General features: G+C 39.0%; 2 protein-coding genes across 4 annotated transcripts in view; both read left to right on the top strand.

The window, feature by feature from the left end:
* Positions 1-156: 156 nt before the first annotated feature.
* LOC109091628 (ATP synthase subunit delta, mitochondrial-like) lies at positions 157-3,944 on the top strand. The gene is made up of 5 exons (XM_042711849.1): positions 157-411; positions 1,888-2,041; positions 2,671-2,759; positions 3,576-3,710; positions 3,817-3,944. The coding sequence occupies exons 1-4, from the start codon at positions 298-300 to the stop codon at positions 3,696-3,698; spliced, it is 480 nt and encodes a 159-aa protein (XP_042567783.1). The 5' UTR covers positions 157-297; the 3' UTR covers positions 3,699-3,710; positions 3,817-3,944.
* A 7,154-nt stretch (positions 3,945-11,098) lies between these two features.
* Positions 11,099-16,261, top strand: part of LOC109091619 (midnolin) — a 28,427-nt gene continuing 23,264 nt past the window's right edge. The window contains exon 1 of one of the 3 annotated variants that reach the window (XM_042711848.1): positions 11,099-11,235. Coding sequence is in view for 2 of the 3 variants with exons in the window: in XM_042711846.1 (XP_042567780.1) it covers positions 14,856-14,931 (76 nt within the window). In the remaining variant the exon portion in view is untranslated. Of the gene's footprint in view, positions 11,236-14,648; positions 14,932-16,261 lie in introns of those variants that run through there. The other 2 variants (XM_042711846.1, XM_042711847.1) reach the window with 2 other exon arrangements.

Raw genomic sequence — 16,261 nt, 5'->3', positions numbered from 1 at the left:
AATCTGGGATAAGACAAAAACAAATCTATATATAAATGGCATGACAAATGTAAAAAAAAAAAAAAAAAAAAAAAAAAACGTATTTATGTGAATTAATTACTGTACGCCCTCCGCATTAAGGGGAAAAAAATACATGTCCCATCAGCCCCACAGTCTTCGCAAGGCCTGACGGGAAAGGTCGCACGTGCCCTTGTCCTATCAGCCGCGGCGCGCACTGTCTGTCTGTCGGTGTGGACTGGGAAGCCGAGGCTCTGCATTACTGTGCTGTAAAGGTCGAGTCGGTACTACGTGGTAAAAATGATGGCGGCGAGGTTTCTCCTTCGTCGCGCGGTGCCCGCGCTGAGGCACGCTCGCTGTTATGCCGACGCGCCCGCCGCTCAGATGTCCTTCACTTTCGCATCGCCGACGCAGGTACCGACGCTCCGGGCTCAGGCCTGCACAGACTCCGCTAACACGCTAGTGCTAACATGGACACCGGCTACGATTATTTGAGTAACTTTATAAGTTCTGAATATCTCGATATACTTTCAGCTTGTCATAGAGGTCCTCGTTATTGTAGCTGCGGTTTAATTCGTTTGTACTCGTGCATGCTGGGCGTGTTTCTTTCAAGGCTAAGATCTACAATATATAAAGATATTGTGGTGTAGATTAACGTTAGTAATTTTGCACCTGAAGCGAATGCATTTAATGTAACAATGTAAAATGTTGACACCATGTAAATTAAATAAAAGATTTTTTTTTTGGTTTGTAAATCATGGGACTCGAGTGTGAATGACTTTAGCAGACTGTTAGCATTGCTACAGATCACCTTGAATTTTTTATTGAAAACTGAAATATTTTCACACCCTTGCAAAAAAAATATATTTAAGGGTATTTTTAAATTATGATAATTATTTATATAGTTAATCAGCGACAACATTTTGTTGTTGTTGTTTTTATTATTTAATATTATTTAGATTTTCAGGAGCATTTTTTTTTTTACTAAAATAATAATAAAAAAAGCATATGTTGTGTGATTTATTCCACAAAAAAAAAACAACAACAACAAAATTACAATACAATTTGTCAGAATGATGGGTACTTAATTAAATCTTATAAAATAGAAACAGTTCTAAATTAAAATAAAAATGATTTTACAGTCTGTTCAGTTGGATGCTAATTTTAAATTCAGATCAAAATCAAATGTCAGAGTAATTAATGTATGTAAACAATGCACAAATATCATTAAAAAAAAAAAACAATCGCACAGAACATAAGGAATACAGAACTAATCTGACAAATGTACTTTACTATGTTTTAATATTAAACTCATCCCCAGGATATGAAACATTAAATGTTAGATAGTCAATAAATTGACATGCACCATATCGCATTTTTGGTGCCCCTACATTTTAAATGTCTGGACTGGAGCTTTTTTTTATATTGCATTTTTCTCTAAGCATTTCAAAATATAATTTATATCTTAAACTATCAAAAAATGATTTTTTACATTCTTATTTAGTATCACAACTGATCACTGTCCTGTGATTGCTGTCGTTATTCAGATGGTGTTGGAACCCTGTGTTTAGCAGAACTTTTTTTTTCTTTTTTTTAAGAAATGGTTCCAGTTAATCAGGTGCTTTGTATTTAATAATTGTAATTTCTATTTTTTATTTTATTTTTAACGCTTTTCATCATTTTTTCTTAGAGCACTGTCACTGTAATAAGTCTCCCTAGAGCGACTTGAGGTTAAATGTCTTGTTCAAGGGCACAATGGTCATAGTTGATGCATTCAGCTTCGTTGTACCTTTGGGCTGTTCAATCTTTTAATAATTTGCTTGCCAGCTTTCATATTTAACATCAAACTGTGTTCATCTGGTGCAGTAAAGCTTGTTATGTCTTTTGCAGGTGTTCTTCAAGGAAGCCAGCGTAAAACAGATTGATGTCCCAACACTGACAGGTGCTTTTGGTATCCTCCCAGCCCACGTCCCCACACTGCAGGTGCTCCGGCCCGGCGTAGTCACCGTCTTCGGTGACGATGGTTCCTCTACTAAGTATTTCGGTGAGTTCTCTAGTGCTGTTTTACCAACCATTATAATGCTCAATAATGGGCACCCACTTCTTTTGGCCTTGGTTATAAAGGGATTTCAGACAATTCCAAACCCAACAAAATCTGAGATGAACTGCAGTATTTGATTTGAAGCAAAAAGAATTTACCATGGGGACAGTGGCTTTTCAAATCTTGCATAGGTTTTTAAATTGGTCTTTTATAGTATTTCAACCTACTTGCCATTAAAATAGCAATGAAAATACATTTAAAGAAATTTTAGCTTTGGTAATTTTCAGAGGTTTTTACTTCCTGAACAATAATTTGACCCTTAAATCCAGTCTGATGAAATAGATGTGACTGTGACTTATGGATATTTTAGTCCTCATTTGCACACTTCAAAAGGGAGTGATTCAGATTCGTAACATGATTTTCTTTGGTGAAATAATTAGATTTAAATGTGCTCCACTGTAAAGACACATGACTACTCTTTTTACTGGCATACTGATTAGTTTTATACATCAATTTGCTTATAGAAATTCATCCAGAAGGGGTCAGGATTGTCCCACAAGTGAGAGCCTCTTCAAGCATCAACCGTGAGCTCTCATACGTGCTTGAGATTAAACATGGTTTGTGTTTTGCAGTGAGCAGCGGATCAGTCACCGTCAATGCTGACTCTTCAGTGCAGCTGCTGGCAGAGGAGGCCGTTTCTCTGGACAGCCTGGACCTCGCAGTGAGTCCCTGCTATGCTGTTACCTCAACACAAGGAAACATTAGAAAACTCATTCAAGCATGGCTTCATTTTCCACTTTTCACAATCCATTCCTGATGGGTTTTTTTTTTTAGTTGAATTCATTCACATTATGTGTAATGTGTCACATTATGCAAGAAAAATGGGTGACGAGTACCATTTCAAGAATTAAAGGGACACAGGTGTTTTGGGTTTTCACAATTTTTGAAAACAAAGACTGTTAGTCACTGCTTTCACAGTCGAACATTCGTAATGACACACCAAAAATGGTCTCAGACTTGCCCTTTCTCTGACACAGAATATAGAGCACTTTCGGGTTCATTCCAAATAAATAGGCCGTTTTTTTATTCTTCCTGGAGATAGCTGTGCTCGGGGGCCTTGCTGGTTAATAAGGAAGGAAAGGTCAGTCACTGTTGAAGTGGTGCAGATGTGTCAAATCCCCACTGAGAGACCTTTAACTCCTAGCAATGTTTGGCCTTTACACTGTGTAATCGCCACTGTGACAAATGTCCTTCACAGGAAAGATGCCACGTTTATTTGCTCACACTGTTGAGAAAATGGCCATGCTAGTCTAGAATGTGGCTTAAGCAGCAGTAGCATTGATTTTTAAGGCAAAGATGAGTTTTCTTATAAGGTGCTTCAAGATATTGAAGTTCTCAGTTCTGTATGACGCTTGTTCCAATTGATGGCACCTTTTATAATGTCAGCTGTTATAGATTGAATCGTCGCCCAATACATCAGTTACAAGATTACAGTGAATGTGAAACGAATGTCAGGAGTGCCATGTCTTTTGTACAGACGGCGAAAGCAAACCTCGAGAAAGCCCAGTCGGAACTGGTGGGCGTTTCAGATGAAGCGGCCCGGGCAGAGGTTCTGATCAGCGTGGAGGCAAACGAGGCAATCGTCAAAGCACTGGAGTAATGATTTGTGTTGGTATGTACACATTTTAGACACATGCAGGACTGCACTCGTTAAATACAGTATAATGAATGTTGCATATGAATGTACTTGTCAAATTTCTCATTTTGTTTCTCTGTAGGATATTCTGTCAGTGTGAAAAAGTCTCCGCCTTTGTCTGTTTCCCACCCCAGTGAAGTCAGAAACCGCAAGAATTAGCTGCTTGCTTTGTACAGTGGATGAAATTAACAATAAAATAATTTGAAATAACATACTGTGTCACTTTAATATTGTTTGCTTTTCACAAAATTGGTTTAAGCTGTATTTGCTGTGATATGAATTTGTTTGAGGATGAATAGAGTACTGTTCATGACAGAAAGGGGGCAGTGTGGTACTGTTCAAACCTAAATGATCTCCAAGTCCAAGAGAGGTGGTCCTCACTGCAGAACACAAGAGCCAGTGGGCGTGGTTGGATCCTGATCCAACTCCTCCCACAATTCACATACCTTAACCTACCTATCTCCACCTCCTGTTACCTAAACCTACCAATCTCCACCCCCAGATGTGGATCAACCACGCCCCCTGGATCTTGTGTTCTGCAGTGAGGTGCTACTGGTGCATCGTTCAGTCAATGACACTATTTTTGTACCAGATATACTATTTTTATCCATTAATTTTTCCGTGCATCTTCAAGCCTTGTAACCATTATGCTAATTTTCAGCCTACTCAAGCTGCATTCATATGCATTTTATAGTTCCCTAAAAACTGATAAAAGATTGGCTAAATGCACTCACAAGCCAGCTACAGAGTTAGAAATACAGCTAGTCTAAGCTGCCAGAAGAAACATCCTACAGACAGTGGACATTGTGGTGTAAAAGGCTAGAATTTCCTTAAGTACAGGGTGATTTTACATGGCTGCTCCAGAGCTATAAGCATGTGCCAACTGGAGTTTTACGAGACTAAACCACATACGTCTTTGTGAACGTCAGACGTCTATCGTGGCAACATGCTGCAGCTTGCTCTAGTTGCACATGTACAGCTCAGTAGTGTCTAAATTGTTGTTTGCACTGCATAACTTGCATGTTTACTGTATATTTGTGCTGAAATCATTTTAAAGGGGTCATATGATGTGATTTAAATGTTTTCTTTATCTTTGGAGTGTTACTAGCTCTTGGTGCATAAAGAAGAGCTGTAAAGTTGCAAAGACTAAAGTCTCAATTCCAAAGAGTATAAAAGTTAAGAGTCAACAACATAGATATGTATAGATTCCCCATTCGACTGCTTCAGGCACGTAGATGCGGCCGTCATCTTGGAACGGTCAAATTGACCTCATTCACCATACTGTAGGTTCTCACAGAGCCATTGAGCCATTCTGTGCAGGATTGTGGCATCTTTTGAATATTCAGTGAATACTATGGTGAATGACATCAAGTTGACTTACAATATGGCGGACAGCTTACGTATAGCGGCCCATAGAAACAGTCGCTAATGAGGCATCCATGTATATAAATCTATGGTCAACCACTCCTACCTAAAACGGCTCATTCTAACACGGCCTCACATGTCTACGTCACGATGTGGGAAGATTTCCATAACGCCGCCCAAATGTTCACACAAAGAAAGAAGACATAACTTTTATTCTGCTGTTGCCACCGGTACCATGTCATGGAGACGCTGTGTTTCGTTGTGAAAGCAAAGCTACTTTGTTTGGCCTTCCAAAAGAGGACAACTAGAAATCAGTGGTTAAGTTGTATTTACAACACTGTTCCAGAACAGTTCAACCAAAATATTCAGATGTGTGCAGCGCATTTTACGGAGTAAGAGGACTGTTTCCTGTGAGAGTAGCCTACAATGCCATTGTCTGTTTCTTTAAAGTGGGGCAATTCCAACTTTGCAAGAAAAAAACTTTTGCGTTTCAGGCATAGAGGAGAAACAATAATGTACAGTATGTGGAAAATTATGTGGTTTTTTACCTAAAACCACATAAACACATTGCCTTACACCAAATATGCACAATAATTTTATTTTTAGCAACGTCATATGACCCCCTTAAATAGTTGACCAAATTGCATGAAAAACCATTGCCAACAATGAATACATATGTTGACAAAAAGATAATTTTTACTTTCACATTCTGGTAGTGTCAAAAATAAGTGTTGCAAAGATTTTAAGATTACTTAGGTTCGTTAAGGAACCACAAGGACCTATTTATGCCACACAATGTTTCCCTTGTTTTCATATTTTGCTCCTACATCTCAAGTGTGAGAATAGCCTCTATTCTTAAACTTCCTCTAGAGGATAAACTTAATTACTATTCTGCAGTCTTAAGAAAGGACAGTTTTATGTCAGAAGTCCAGCCCTAGCAAAACTCTTCATGATAACTTTATAAACCTCTGTATGCAGATATGAAACTTTAGGAACAAGATGTCCTAGCTTAAAGCACCAAAGGTTTTTGAAGAAACGATATCCCAGATTGATACAAAATGATCTAGAAATGACCACTATATAGTACTATTTTAATTTATTATAATTATCATGAACACTGGTTTGTAAAGCAAATAGTTCTACTGTTTACTGCACTTTTGTTGTTCTTCTGGTTATTTGCCTATTCCCATAGTACCTATAATAGTTGAAGTGTGTTTAATTAAGGGTCTAGCTAAACCAGGGCTGTCCAATCCTGCCCCCAGAGGTCAAAATTCTTGCAGAATTAAAGGGATACTTCACCCCAAAAGAAAATTTTGTCATTAATCATTTATCTCCATGTCGTTCCAAACCCGTAAAAGCTTTGTTCGTCTTCGGAACATAATTTAAGATATTTTGGATGAAAACCGGGAGGTTTGTGACTGTCTCATTGACTGCCAAGTAAATTGGACTGTCAAGGTCCAGAAAAGTATGAAAGACATTGTCTAATTGTTGAATAAAGTTGTTGTTTTTGATTTCTTCGCATACAAAGTATTTTTGTCGCTTCATAAAATTAAAACTTAACCACTGATGTCAGATGGACTATTCTGACAATGTTTTTCATACTTTTTTTGGACCTTGACAGTGCAGTGCAGTGCCTCCCGGTTTTCATCCAAAATATCTTAAATTTTTTCCGAAGATGAACGAAGCTTTTACAGACTTGGAATGACATTGGGGTAAGTGATTAATGAAAAAAAAAATAATTTTGGGGTGGAGTAACCCTTTAAGCTTCAACACGCATGTCTGAAACACAGGAGCAGGACTGGACTGAACTCTGCAGGAATGGCGCTTCCAGAGAAGGACTGGACACCTCTATTGCAGGGGTCTTGCATAGGTGTAACAGTCATGCTTCAGATGTTTGCAGGAAAATGGACAGCTGTAAGAAACTTGCTGCTTGAAGCTCTGACCTTGTTTTGCTTGCCGTCTGCACAGCTTCAGACTCTCAGGTGGCTGTGAGATACTGCATGCAGGCTGGGAGTGGGCGCAGAGGCCTGACACTCCCGCCTACACAGGCATACGGACCAGCGCAGATCCGCGACCAGTTCTGCAGTTACTGGAACTGACTAAGGCTGGAGGTCTGAGAAAAGCAGCCGCTCTTAGGTCAGTCTTTCAAGGCTGTTTCTCAATGTAGACCCTACACCACATCCTTTTTTGTCATTCTCACCCACACATGCAAAGGTGTCTACAAATAGAACATAGAGCAATCATTCTAGAGAAACCTGCAAATCCACAAGACTCCTCAAAACCTTTTGGCTGAACTTTGACAACTTTGCTCTAGCGAGAAGTAATCAATCAAGTAACCAGTTATACATGTGGTCATTTAGCATAGCATTCCTTCGTAGTTCTTTCGTAGCAGTCATATTGAGTGTACTTCTTGTTAAGGTTTTTTTTTTTTTGTGGTACTAAACAGAATCGCAAAAATAATGACTCCTCCTGTCTTTTCTTGGCTGGTTATCTTTGAACGGTTAGCCCATGCTAGTAGATGTCGCAAGTAGACCATCTGGCTGCATATATCTTTCCAGAGAGATCAGATTGGCTACCAGGCATTTACTTTCGGGGGTCCAAGCTTCACAATGGAGATGAATGGGAATGCCAATGGCTAACTTTCTGCATTATTATAGGACGTACTTAGGTAGGACATACTTTTTAATTATTGATTGCAAATAAAGCATGTTACTGCTGCAGTACCCGGAAGGTTGTGCTAATTCTTTGTACCTCCCTCAGGCTAACAGTGATGTTTCGGCGGTCTTGTGTTCCACCAAGCAAAGTGTCACATTCCAGAAGGGTGAGGTTGTTAAATCAGTTGACTGGGAAAGCGAGGGTGAGGCATGGGCACAGGGTTCTCTCACAGAGTGAAACCCTGTACACAAACTCTACAGCATGGTTTCAGTAAAGCCATGTTTGACTGATCATAATACATTTGTATGGTGTAAAGGTTTAAATCTATGGCTAGAGAAGTTGAGGCGCACTCATTTTGAGGAGGCAGTGTTTTTCTAAGGGGAAACATCCTTTGTAAGGCACATCAAGAATTGACTGACAGTTCAAATAACCTTCCCCCTAAACATGCCAGAATCCAAAGACTTCCTGTACAGTTTCCAGCATATGACTTCATGTCACCTAGAAGTGTCTAGTCTTAAACTTACCAATCAAGAAACACATTCCTTCTCCGCCCCCATCACATTTTCCCACGTAAGGTATCCAGCTGGAAAAACAGCTCTGATTTTTCCTCTTAAGTGCAAAACATTGCCCCTCAGAATGCATTACACAAGCGGAATCAACCAGCACTGCATGGAAAACCAATTGGGGGAAAACCCAGTTGTCACATAGACCTACTATTTCCCTAAAAAAAGTAAACTCACATGTCTGTGCATGAATCTGTACTCTCAAAGTAGCACCTTTTGATTGACAAGAACATTGAGTGAATTGTGTGCAGAAGACTGCGGGGGCAACATTCCAAGTGAACACTGTACAAGCAATTAACAATATAAGAAGAGGTTTTGTTTTGTTTTTTTATGCTATTATGTAAATGCATTAGAGGCAGAGTATTAGCAATCCCAGGGTCTTAAGTTTGATTCCTAGGGGACATACAAACTGATCAAATGTAACCTTTAATGCATTGTAAAGGGCCGTTCACACTGAATGCCTTTTTGCCTTCCACTGCAATTTTTGCATTCAACTTTAAAAGTTAAAAGTAGCTCAACTTTTGATACCCTTCATTCTAATAAATTCTGTTACACTATGTCTTGCATACAAGAATGCATCTTGTAGGAATGAGCCTTTACTCTTGTGTTACCAGCTATTTGTAAGTGCACTGGCCTGTAGTAGCAGTTCTGCAGACTGTATAATTCGTAAAAATATGCTTTGCATTTTCGGTTTTCAAGCGTAAATGGATCGCATGCTATAGGAACATTACTTTGGAATTTACATACAGGTCATGGGGCATGGATTGTTTTTTTTTTTTCATTTTATCTAATATTATTATTATTGTTATTATTAATTCCGCCTAATTAGCACATTCAATTGAGCAAAAAAGTAAATTCCTAGTCCTAGTAGATTCAGGTTTGTGTATGAGTCCTTTCCCAATATAGTGACTTGTGCTGGTTTCCTAATCACATGTCCTTGTGCTGAAGTGCTAGGAAAATATGGCATCAAGCTAGTTTCCATCCAGCACTACCCAAGTAGACTTGGCTAGATTTACATGCGTATGCTGTTTTGGACAAGTCCCGGACTCTGGCACAAGACCCCACACCCGCATGCAAATGTATGACGCCTTCCAGTGCTGGCAGACAGCAGATCAAACATAACCATGAGCCCAGCCATTGATCTTATTCTGTCAGCTGACCCGGTATGAGCAGCTGGTGATTGGGGGATTGAGGGGGGGCAGGGAAGGTTGGGTGGTTAGGCGAGGTCAGGAATGCACTGACTGTAGTTACTCAACGGAAAACAGTGACGCCCATTAGTCACTTAAGTTTATGGTGGACACGGTGACGACAAGTAATGACAGCAGCTTTGCAGTATGCAAATGAATAGCCTGGCCTTATATGCCAAAACAAATGCTTGACAGTGACCTTATTTATGTTTACCGCCGTGTTGCCCTTTCACCAAGTTATGCTATGACGATCTCTCTGAGGCAATGCTCCCAGGAACTCCCGACTCTTCATCATTCCAGAAAGTCAACGTGCATGCTAAAGCTAGCTTTTACTGACTCAAGCTAATAAAAGCTTTTAGCCTTAGGGTGACTTGGAGCAAAAAGGATCCCTTGTGCACTGGGGAACATGTAACTTATCACTGACTGGTCAATGCATCTTAGCTGTTTAGCCATGGTGTTATGTAGCATGCATATTATCACAGCAGTTGCAGAATACTCATAAGGTATTACATGGGCAGAAGTTACTGGGTTCAATTGAGGACAAACCCTCAAATAGATCCCCTCCTAGAATTCACAAGGCCTCAGATTATGGGAAGCCACTACATGTAATAAGTAGAAGGTTGCTGGTGTGGTTTTGCCAAATAAGAACACCTCTGTAACAACGTTCGTAGTTCGGGATGTAGGAGGTGGGAACAAATTCAGATTCAGAAGCAAACATTCAAATAAAACTTTAATAATAAAATAAACACAAAATAATGCGACAGCCCCTCGCGGATGACTGTCGCGCACAAACAGAACCAAAAAACAAGATAAAATCCAGGCCTGGTCCTCTCTCGTCCAACACTGTCATAACTTCTCCTTTTATCCTTCCGGAGCTCCTCTGTGGGACTCGAGACCAGTGAGTGGCGCAGGTGTCGCGTATTAGCATTTACTCCACCGGCCTCGCTCCGTTCCCACGGCTCTCGGCCCCGCCCCTCTCATCACAACCTCATGGACAGTGTGCAATATTAGTGTACAAAGCGTCTAATGCTGACATGACTAAACATGGACTGCATCAGTCTCTTCTCCTCATAGCATAAAGGGTTATTAATTGAAAAGTATTTAGAGGTTGAGAGTTTGTTCCGGGATCCAGTGAAAAGTCATGATTGCCAGTGTGCTGTTCTTTCCACTGGACATTATATACTCTTATTTTAGCAATTAAAAGGTTTTTCTCACTATGTTTAATGTAATTTCAACCCCAACGTTTCACGCTTCATTTTTAGTCATTACATAATTGTGATATAAAGCATCACAAAGAAATGTTTGATGTAATTAAGGGTCAAGGTTTTGTTATTTAGCATGGCCCCTCAGCCCCTCAGCCCCTGCTTGGGCATTATTGATGGCCTTTAAAATTTAGCCATGTGTGATGTTTTGATGTTGTATCAGTGCATTTATTTACTTCATTTATTTAACGCCTCATTTTTGTTTCTATCTGCTGCTTTTGACATCAAGGCTGGATAAACACCAGTAAACAGTTTGGGATTGTACATTGTGTCCATTCGTTATCCAATCAGCACCAAGTCCACGTCATTTTGCTGTGGCTCTAGAGTGATTAGTCACATGGCTGGCTGCAAAAACAAGTGCTCATGAACACAGCCAGCGGATTTCATATGCATACTTCTATGGGTGTTCCACGCCAGCCGAGCAAGTGCCATTGAGATGACTGGGAATGCAGACGGATAGGTTCTCCAGGTATTATAACTTCCTTGGATGTAACATATAAATGTACTGTTTTTGATGTTATTTTTATTTATGCTAAATATACTTTAATTCTGTTCAGATTCTGTCAGTTTTGATGCAGCCAGTTTTGCTTTGTCAAATTCTTGCTTCATAATACCTTTGCAGCTGTTTGGCTGTCAACTAATGAGGAACTGAAAGGCACAGAAAAGAATTAATTTGCATGAACAAATGACATATTTCCTTAGAAATCAAGCAATATAAGAATGTCGAAACTTGAACCTTTCCGATATGTTAGCAATATTGCACTTTTAAAAATACATCGTTTTAATGCTTGAGTCGTGAACCTAAATAATTATCAACCACTTTTAATACTGCACAGACTTCTAAAGTCACTAATTAAGCAACATATGGACCGTATTCAGAAGACAAGCCCAACTGACAGTGCAATCTTGTGCAGGAGCAGGATTACCTTGTTTCTAGGAAGCCAGCAATGTTTTAGACTTAATCCAGCTTTCCCCAAGAACACTTCATAGAGGTCATAAGCCGATTCCTTCGGCCACTATGTGGGAAGCTGTAAAAGTAAACAAGCTCATTGGCCCACATGTAAATGCTTTACCGGACGGACACAATTGAACTCTCTGTGGTGGACTCCAACAGCACAGGGAAATAAGGAAGTAAGCAATAGGAACATTAGCAAGAAAGGCCAGTCGTGGGGACTGCAGCTCAAAGAGCGACGGGAAATAATGGCTTTCTTGTGAAGTGTAGGCTTCTATTTTTAAAGTCTGATTGGACGCGAGATGACTGAGCTTCATACGTCACAGATGGAATCAGAGGGCCAGAATAACCTTCCATATCAATGATTAGATTACCGCAACCAGCCCAACAGCGGATACAGGTGAAATGTCAGTGTGCCACGCAGCCCCCGTGTATTGCTTTTCTCAAGAGCTGTGTTCTGATTAAATTAGCCTAACGTGGGAAGTTGCTAATCCGAGCCAAACCAGGATTAAGCCTGCAGGCTACCAAGAGTACATGGGAGAATGTGTGTTTGAGTGTGGGCCGCTAAGTGGGTGGTGGATAACGAGGGTTTTCGGAGAACAAATAAACCTTGCAGAACATGAGGCCAACAAAGATTCTCCTGTAATTCCATTTTGTCTTAATTCATCATGTGATGTCTTGTATAAAATCAAATGAAATGTGTATTAATAACAAGCAATACACGCTTAATTTGCATTGGAATTTGGCTGAAGTGTTGAGTGAATTCTGTAGCACTCGGTTTCCATAAAGAAGTGCTTACGAGAACTTTTTCATTTATAATGTGGTCAAGCGCTGCAGGTGGCTACTTATGCAAGACTATACAAATGAGATATGCCTACAAAGCTACTAAGGCCTGGAACAAAAGATGCAATATTGTGATTATATACATGGAACACCTCCATCAGTGGGCTCATGATTAATTTAGCATTAACCACTTGAAGTAATGAGAAAGCTGCTATTTGCATCACATATGCTAGATGATTTTAAGAGCTATGTTAAGTGTGTCATAATTTATACAACAGTTATTTTCAGTCAACAAATCACTGGCAGAGTGGCTCGGTATCTAGAATACTTGATTCTCATTGGTTAATTGCGGGTCAGATATTCGCAGTCGTCCATTGCAACGTTCGTACAAACTCAATATATACTCAGTATTAATACATTTTATTGTAAAATATATTAAAGTAGAAAACAGCCATTTTAAATTGCAATAATATTTCACATTACTATTATTTTACTGTAAATCAATTTACCAAAAATCATTAAAAAATATTACCAGCCCCAAGCTTTTGAATGGTAGTCAAAAATCACCCACACTCTCTTAAAAAAAAAAAACCAGACTTGCAAAGTTTGCCATCTTCTTGCTTAATAACCTTTTCACGTGAATTAGGTGGAGATGTAAATGATTCTTGTGTAATTTTTGTATTCCCACAATACTCATTTATTCCCGCTTCCTGTTGACAGACCTATGAGCCATCGCTCTACGCATTGACAGGTGTGGCCTAATGCTTCCCCCTCTGTTTTTAACAAAGGAATCAGGGTAAAAAAACAATCGGAATGGGTGGACGGATACAGACTTGAACATTTCTCAAACATGAAAATGGGAACGGGAATGACTTTGATGGTTTGGAATGCTGCTCACCCACATATGCACAGACGCCTACATATGTCCCACACATGTCTCACACATTTGAATACACATAAATATACCCATTGTACGTGACACTTCAAATCGTTCACATCCACCCTTTCCATTTAAAGACGAGCTTGCATGAATAAGGCTAATTGATTCATTGAATGCTGTTTAATTGGCAGGAGCAAAAAACCTCTTCAACCTAATTCCCTTTAGGGTGGAAAAGCAGCTAAACCTTCTTACAACACATTGTGTCAGCTTATTAAAAACCCAATACAAAGACATTATTAATCATCTACAATTTGTCAGTCAGTTTCAGGTTTACGGCCTCCACCTTGCTGTGTCACTGTTTTGAAAAGGAGATGAGGGAAGGTGTTAAGACTCGATATTAATGCGAGAATACGGAACATATTTCAGTACTGTTGTATTTTAATGTTTGGATGAAACCAGTTAGCTATAAAGTTGTAATTACATTGTTATTATGCCTACTAACAACATTTAATGCATTAATAGATCTTTAAGCTGAAAATTAGTTTTTATTATTAATTTTATTCAAGTATTAATGGGTCTTGAATGAGATGTTTAAAACCAATATATATCACCCTTGCCAACTTCCTCGTGCTGGACTCCACTACATATTAATATACACTATCATATGTGCTATTTCTGCATTATGACTTCTCAGTTACTAATGTGAAACACAGTTGTCCTATATTTTAGAGTTTGCTCTGAAAACTCCCAAGTAAATATAATATGCATACTTTTATATCTTGAAATATTGAACCATTGCATCATAATTTCTCATCTTTAACATCTCTGCTGTTATATTGAAGTGGCGTCACAAACTTCCTGAGTTTGGAATTCCACGTAAGTTTGTTGTTTTTCGTAGACTTCTCTTGTAACCAAGCAATGTGTTTTCCTTGACTGGTTGCCCAGTTACTTCTTTATGACGTCAGGACATAGTTAGGCCCCTCCTAAATCATACGCTTCTCCACGTTAACATCTTTTAAGGTGGCTGAGATCTTATACTTTTGCTATACGTGTGTTTTTCCAACCAAACAAACCTCGTGTGCACTCTTAGATTGCATCTGAGTTAATCTTAAGTGAGAAACGTATACAATATTTTGAAATGCCCATACAGAATCTAATAAAGCATGTGATTTAGGGCCTCCACCTTAAAACACATGCTGACATCGCATGACGCAAAGTCTCCACCCATTCTGTGAGCAGCTTTGTAAAGAGGTGTTATACTTCAACTCCAACGCTCGAATGCTGTCACACGGTGTAGTTTCGGATAGCAGGAGCACTGGAATAGACTTGGGATTTAACCCGGCGTCTGCACTGGGACGGCTGATTCATTTAACCAAGCGTACCGGCTGTTGTAGACACATCCTAGTGGAGTTTTTTTTATTATTATTTTTTTTATGGTGGACAAATCTAAACTACATTAAAATTTTCTCCATACATGCCAAAACTAGGCAACCTTGTGGAGGATTCTGAGACATTGTCGCGAAACTTTGAGGTTTTCGCCACAATAATTGGTGAGTGTCAGAATGATATTTTCTAATAAGGATGATTAACTTTTTTTGTGCAACAGCTGGGTTGCTGTCCATTCTATTTGAGTTTTGCCGTAGGACTTTATTATTATTATTATTTGACTTTTTCTTAAGCTTTTGGGTAAAACTCTTTGTAAAAACTAGTTTCTGACTTTTTAGATGATTTGTGACTTAGTTGAACTTGGAACTTTTTTCACCAAAAAATGTAAATAGTGTCATGTTACTCATCCTCGTTTTGTTCCGTGTTACTTTCTAAGGTGGAACAAAAAGAAAATATTAGGAACAGTTTTCTTGCACTTGCATCTTTTTTCCTTAAAATAGTAACTCAGCTTGCCATTCTGCCTAAAGTCTCCTTTTGGTCTCTACGGAAGTCATACAGGTTTGGAACAACATGAGAATATGTAAATGACAAAATATTAAATTTTGTGTTAACTTTTCCTGTAAGTTGCGCAAATATAATAAGCCCATAAGCTTCCGCTTTATGTTTATTTCTTGCTTATACAAAAAATTGGTTGTTTTGGACCTGCTAAATTAGAAATAAGAGTTGCCATTACCACTTTTTACCACTGGTAGGCGCTCAAGTATTTTGTAAATTACAGATGGATGGATCGGTTTTTTTTTTTTTTTTTTTTTTTTTTTTTTTTTTTACACAGGTTAACATAAGTCAGTGATGAGTGTGCTCGTGCACCACGTGAATAAGTTGTAAATTCTGCCATAAGGCACAATTGCATTTCGCATAGCCGGATCTGCTATATAACCCAAAAACAAGTAGGTTTTTAATCAGTAATCTAAGTTTTGCTGCGCAGATAAGGTGCTGTATCAGAGCTGGCCTCCCATCTGCAGACGTTTGCAGACTGTAGCTTACAGCACATTTGGCACGAGATCGTGATAGTGAGTGACGTAAGTGTCAATTTGTGTAGCCTATCGCCCCAAGCGATGCTTATTATACTGTATGACTGGGACGCAGCGTTTCCTTAAGAGCATACTGTCTTTTATGGGGTACTATTTGAATAGAGATAATGATAACCGTAATACATGCTTTTAACCGTAAGCTGCACACGTAGAAAGATTACAGGCTATTAGAACATGCGTGTATAATGATAGCCTGTATTTGCATATGGATGATTCTTCAATTAAGGGAAGTGTTCTGTCGTCTAGCAATGACCTAAAAATGCATTTTGGCTTTGAAAGATAGATCGTTATATAGCATTAAACATTAAACTCTGCTTATACTCATTCTCTAGAATATCTCAAGACGTTATAAATGTTAAATTTCTCAATATTGAACTTGTCCCTCACCAAGGCATTTCAACAT

The sequence above is a fragment of the Cyprinus carpio genome, chromosome A22, assembly GCF_018340385.1.
Source record: "Cyprinus carpio isolate SPL01 chromosome A22, ASM1834038v1, whole genome shotgun sequence".
NCBI lineage: Eukaryota > Metazoa > Chordata > Actinopteri > Cypriniformes > Cyprinidae > Cyprinus > Cyprinus carpio.
Note: the sequence above shows the minus strand (reverse complement) of the source record. Positions and strands in the feature narration are given on the sequence as shown.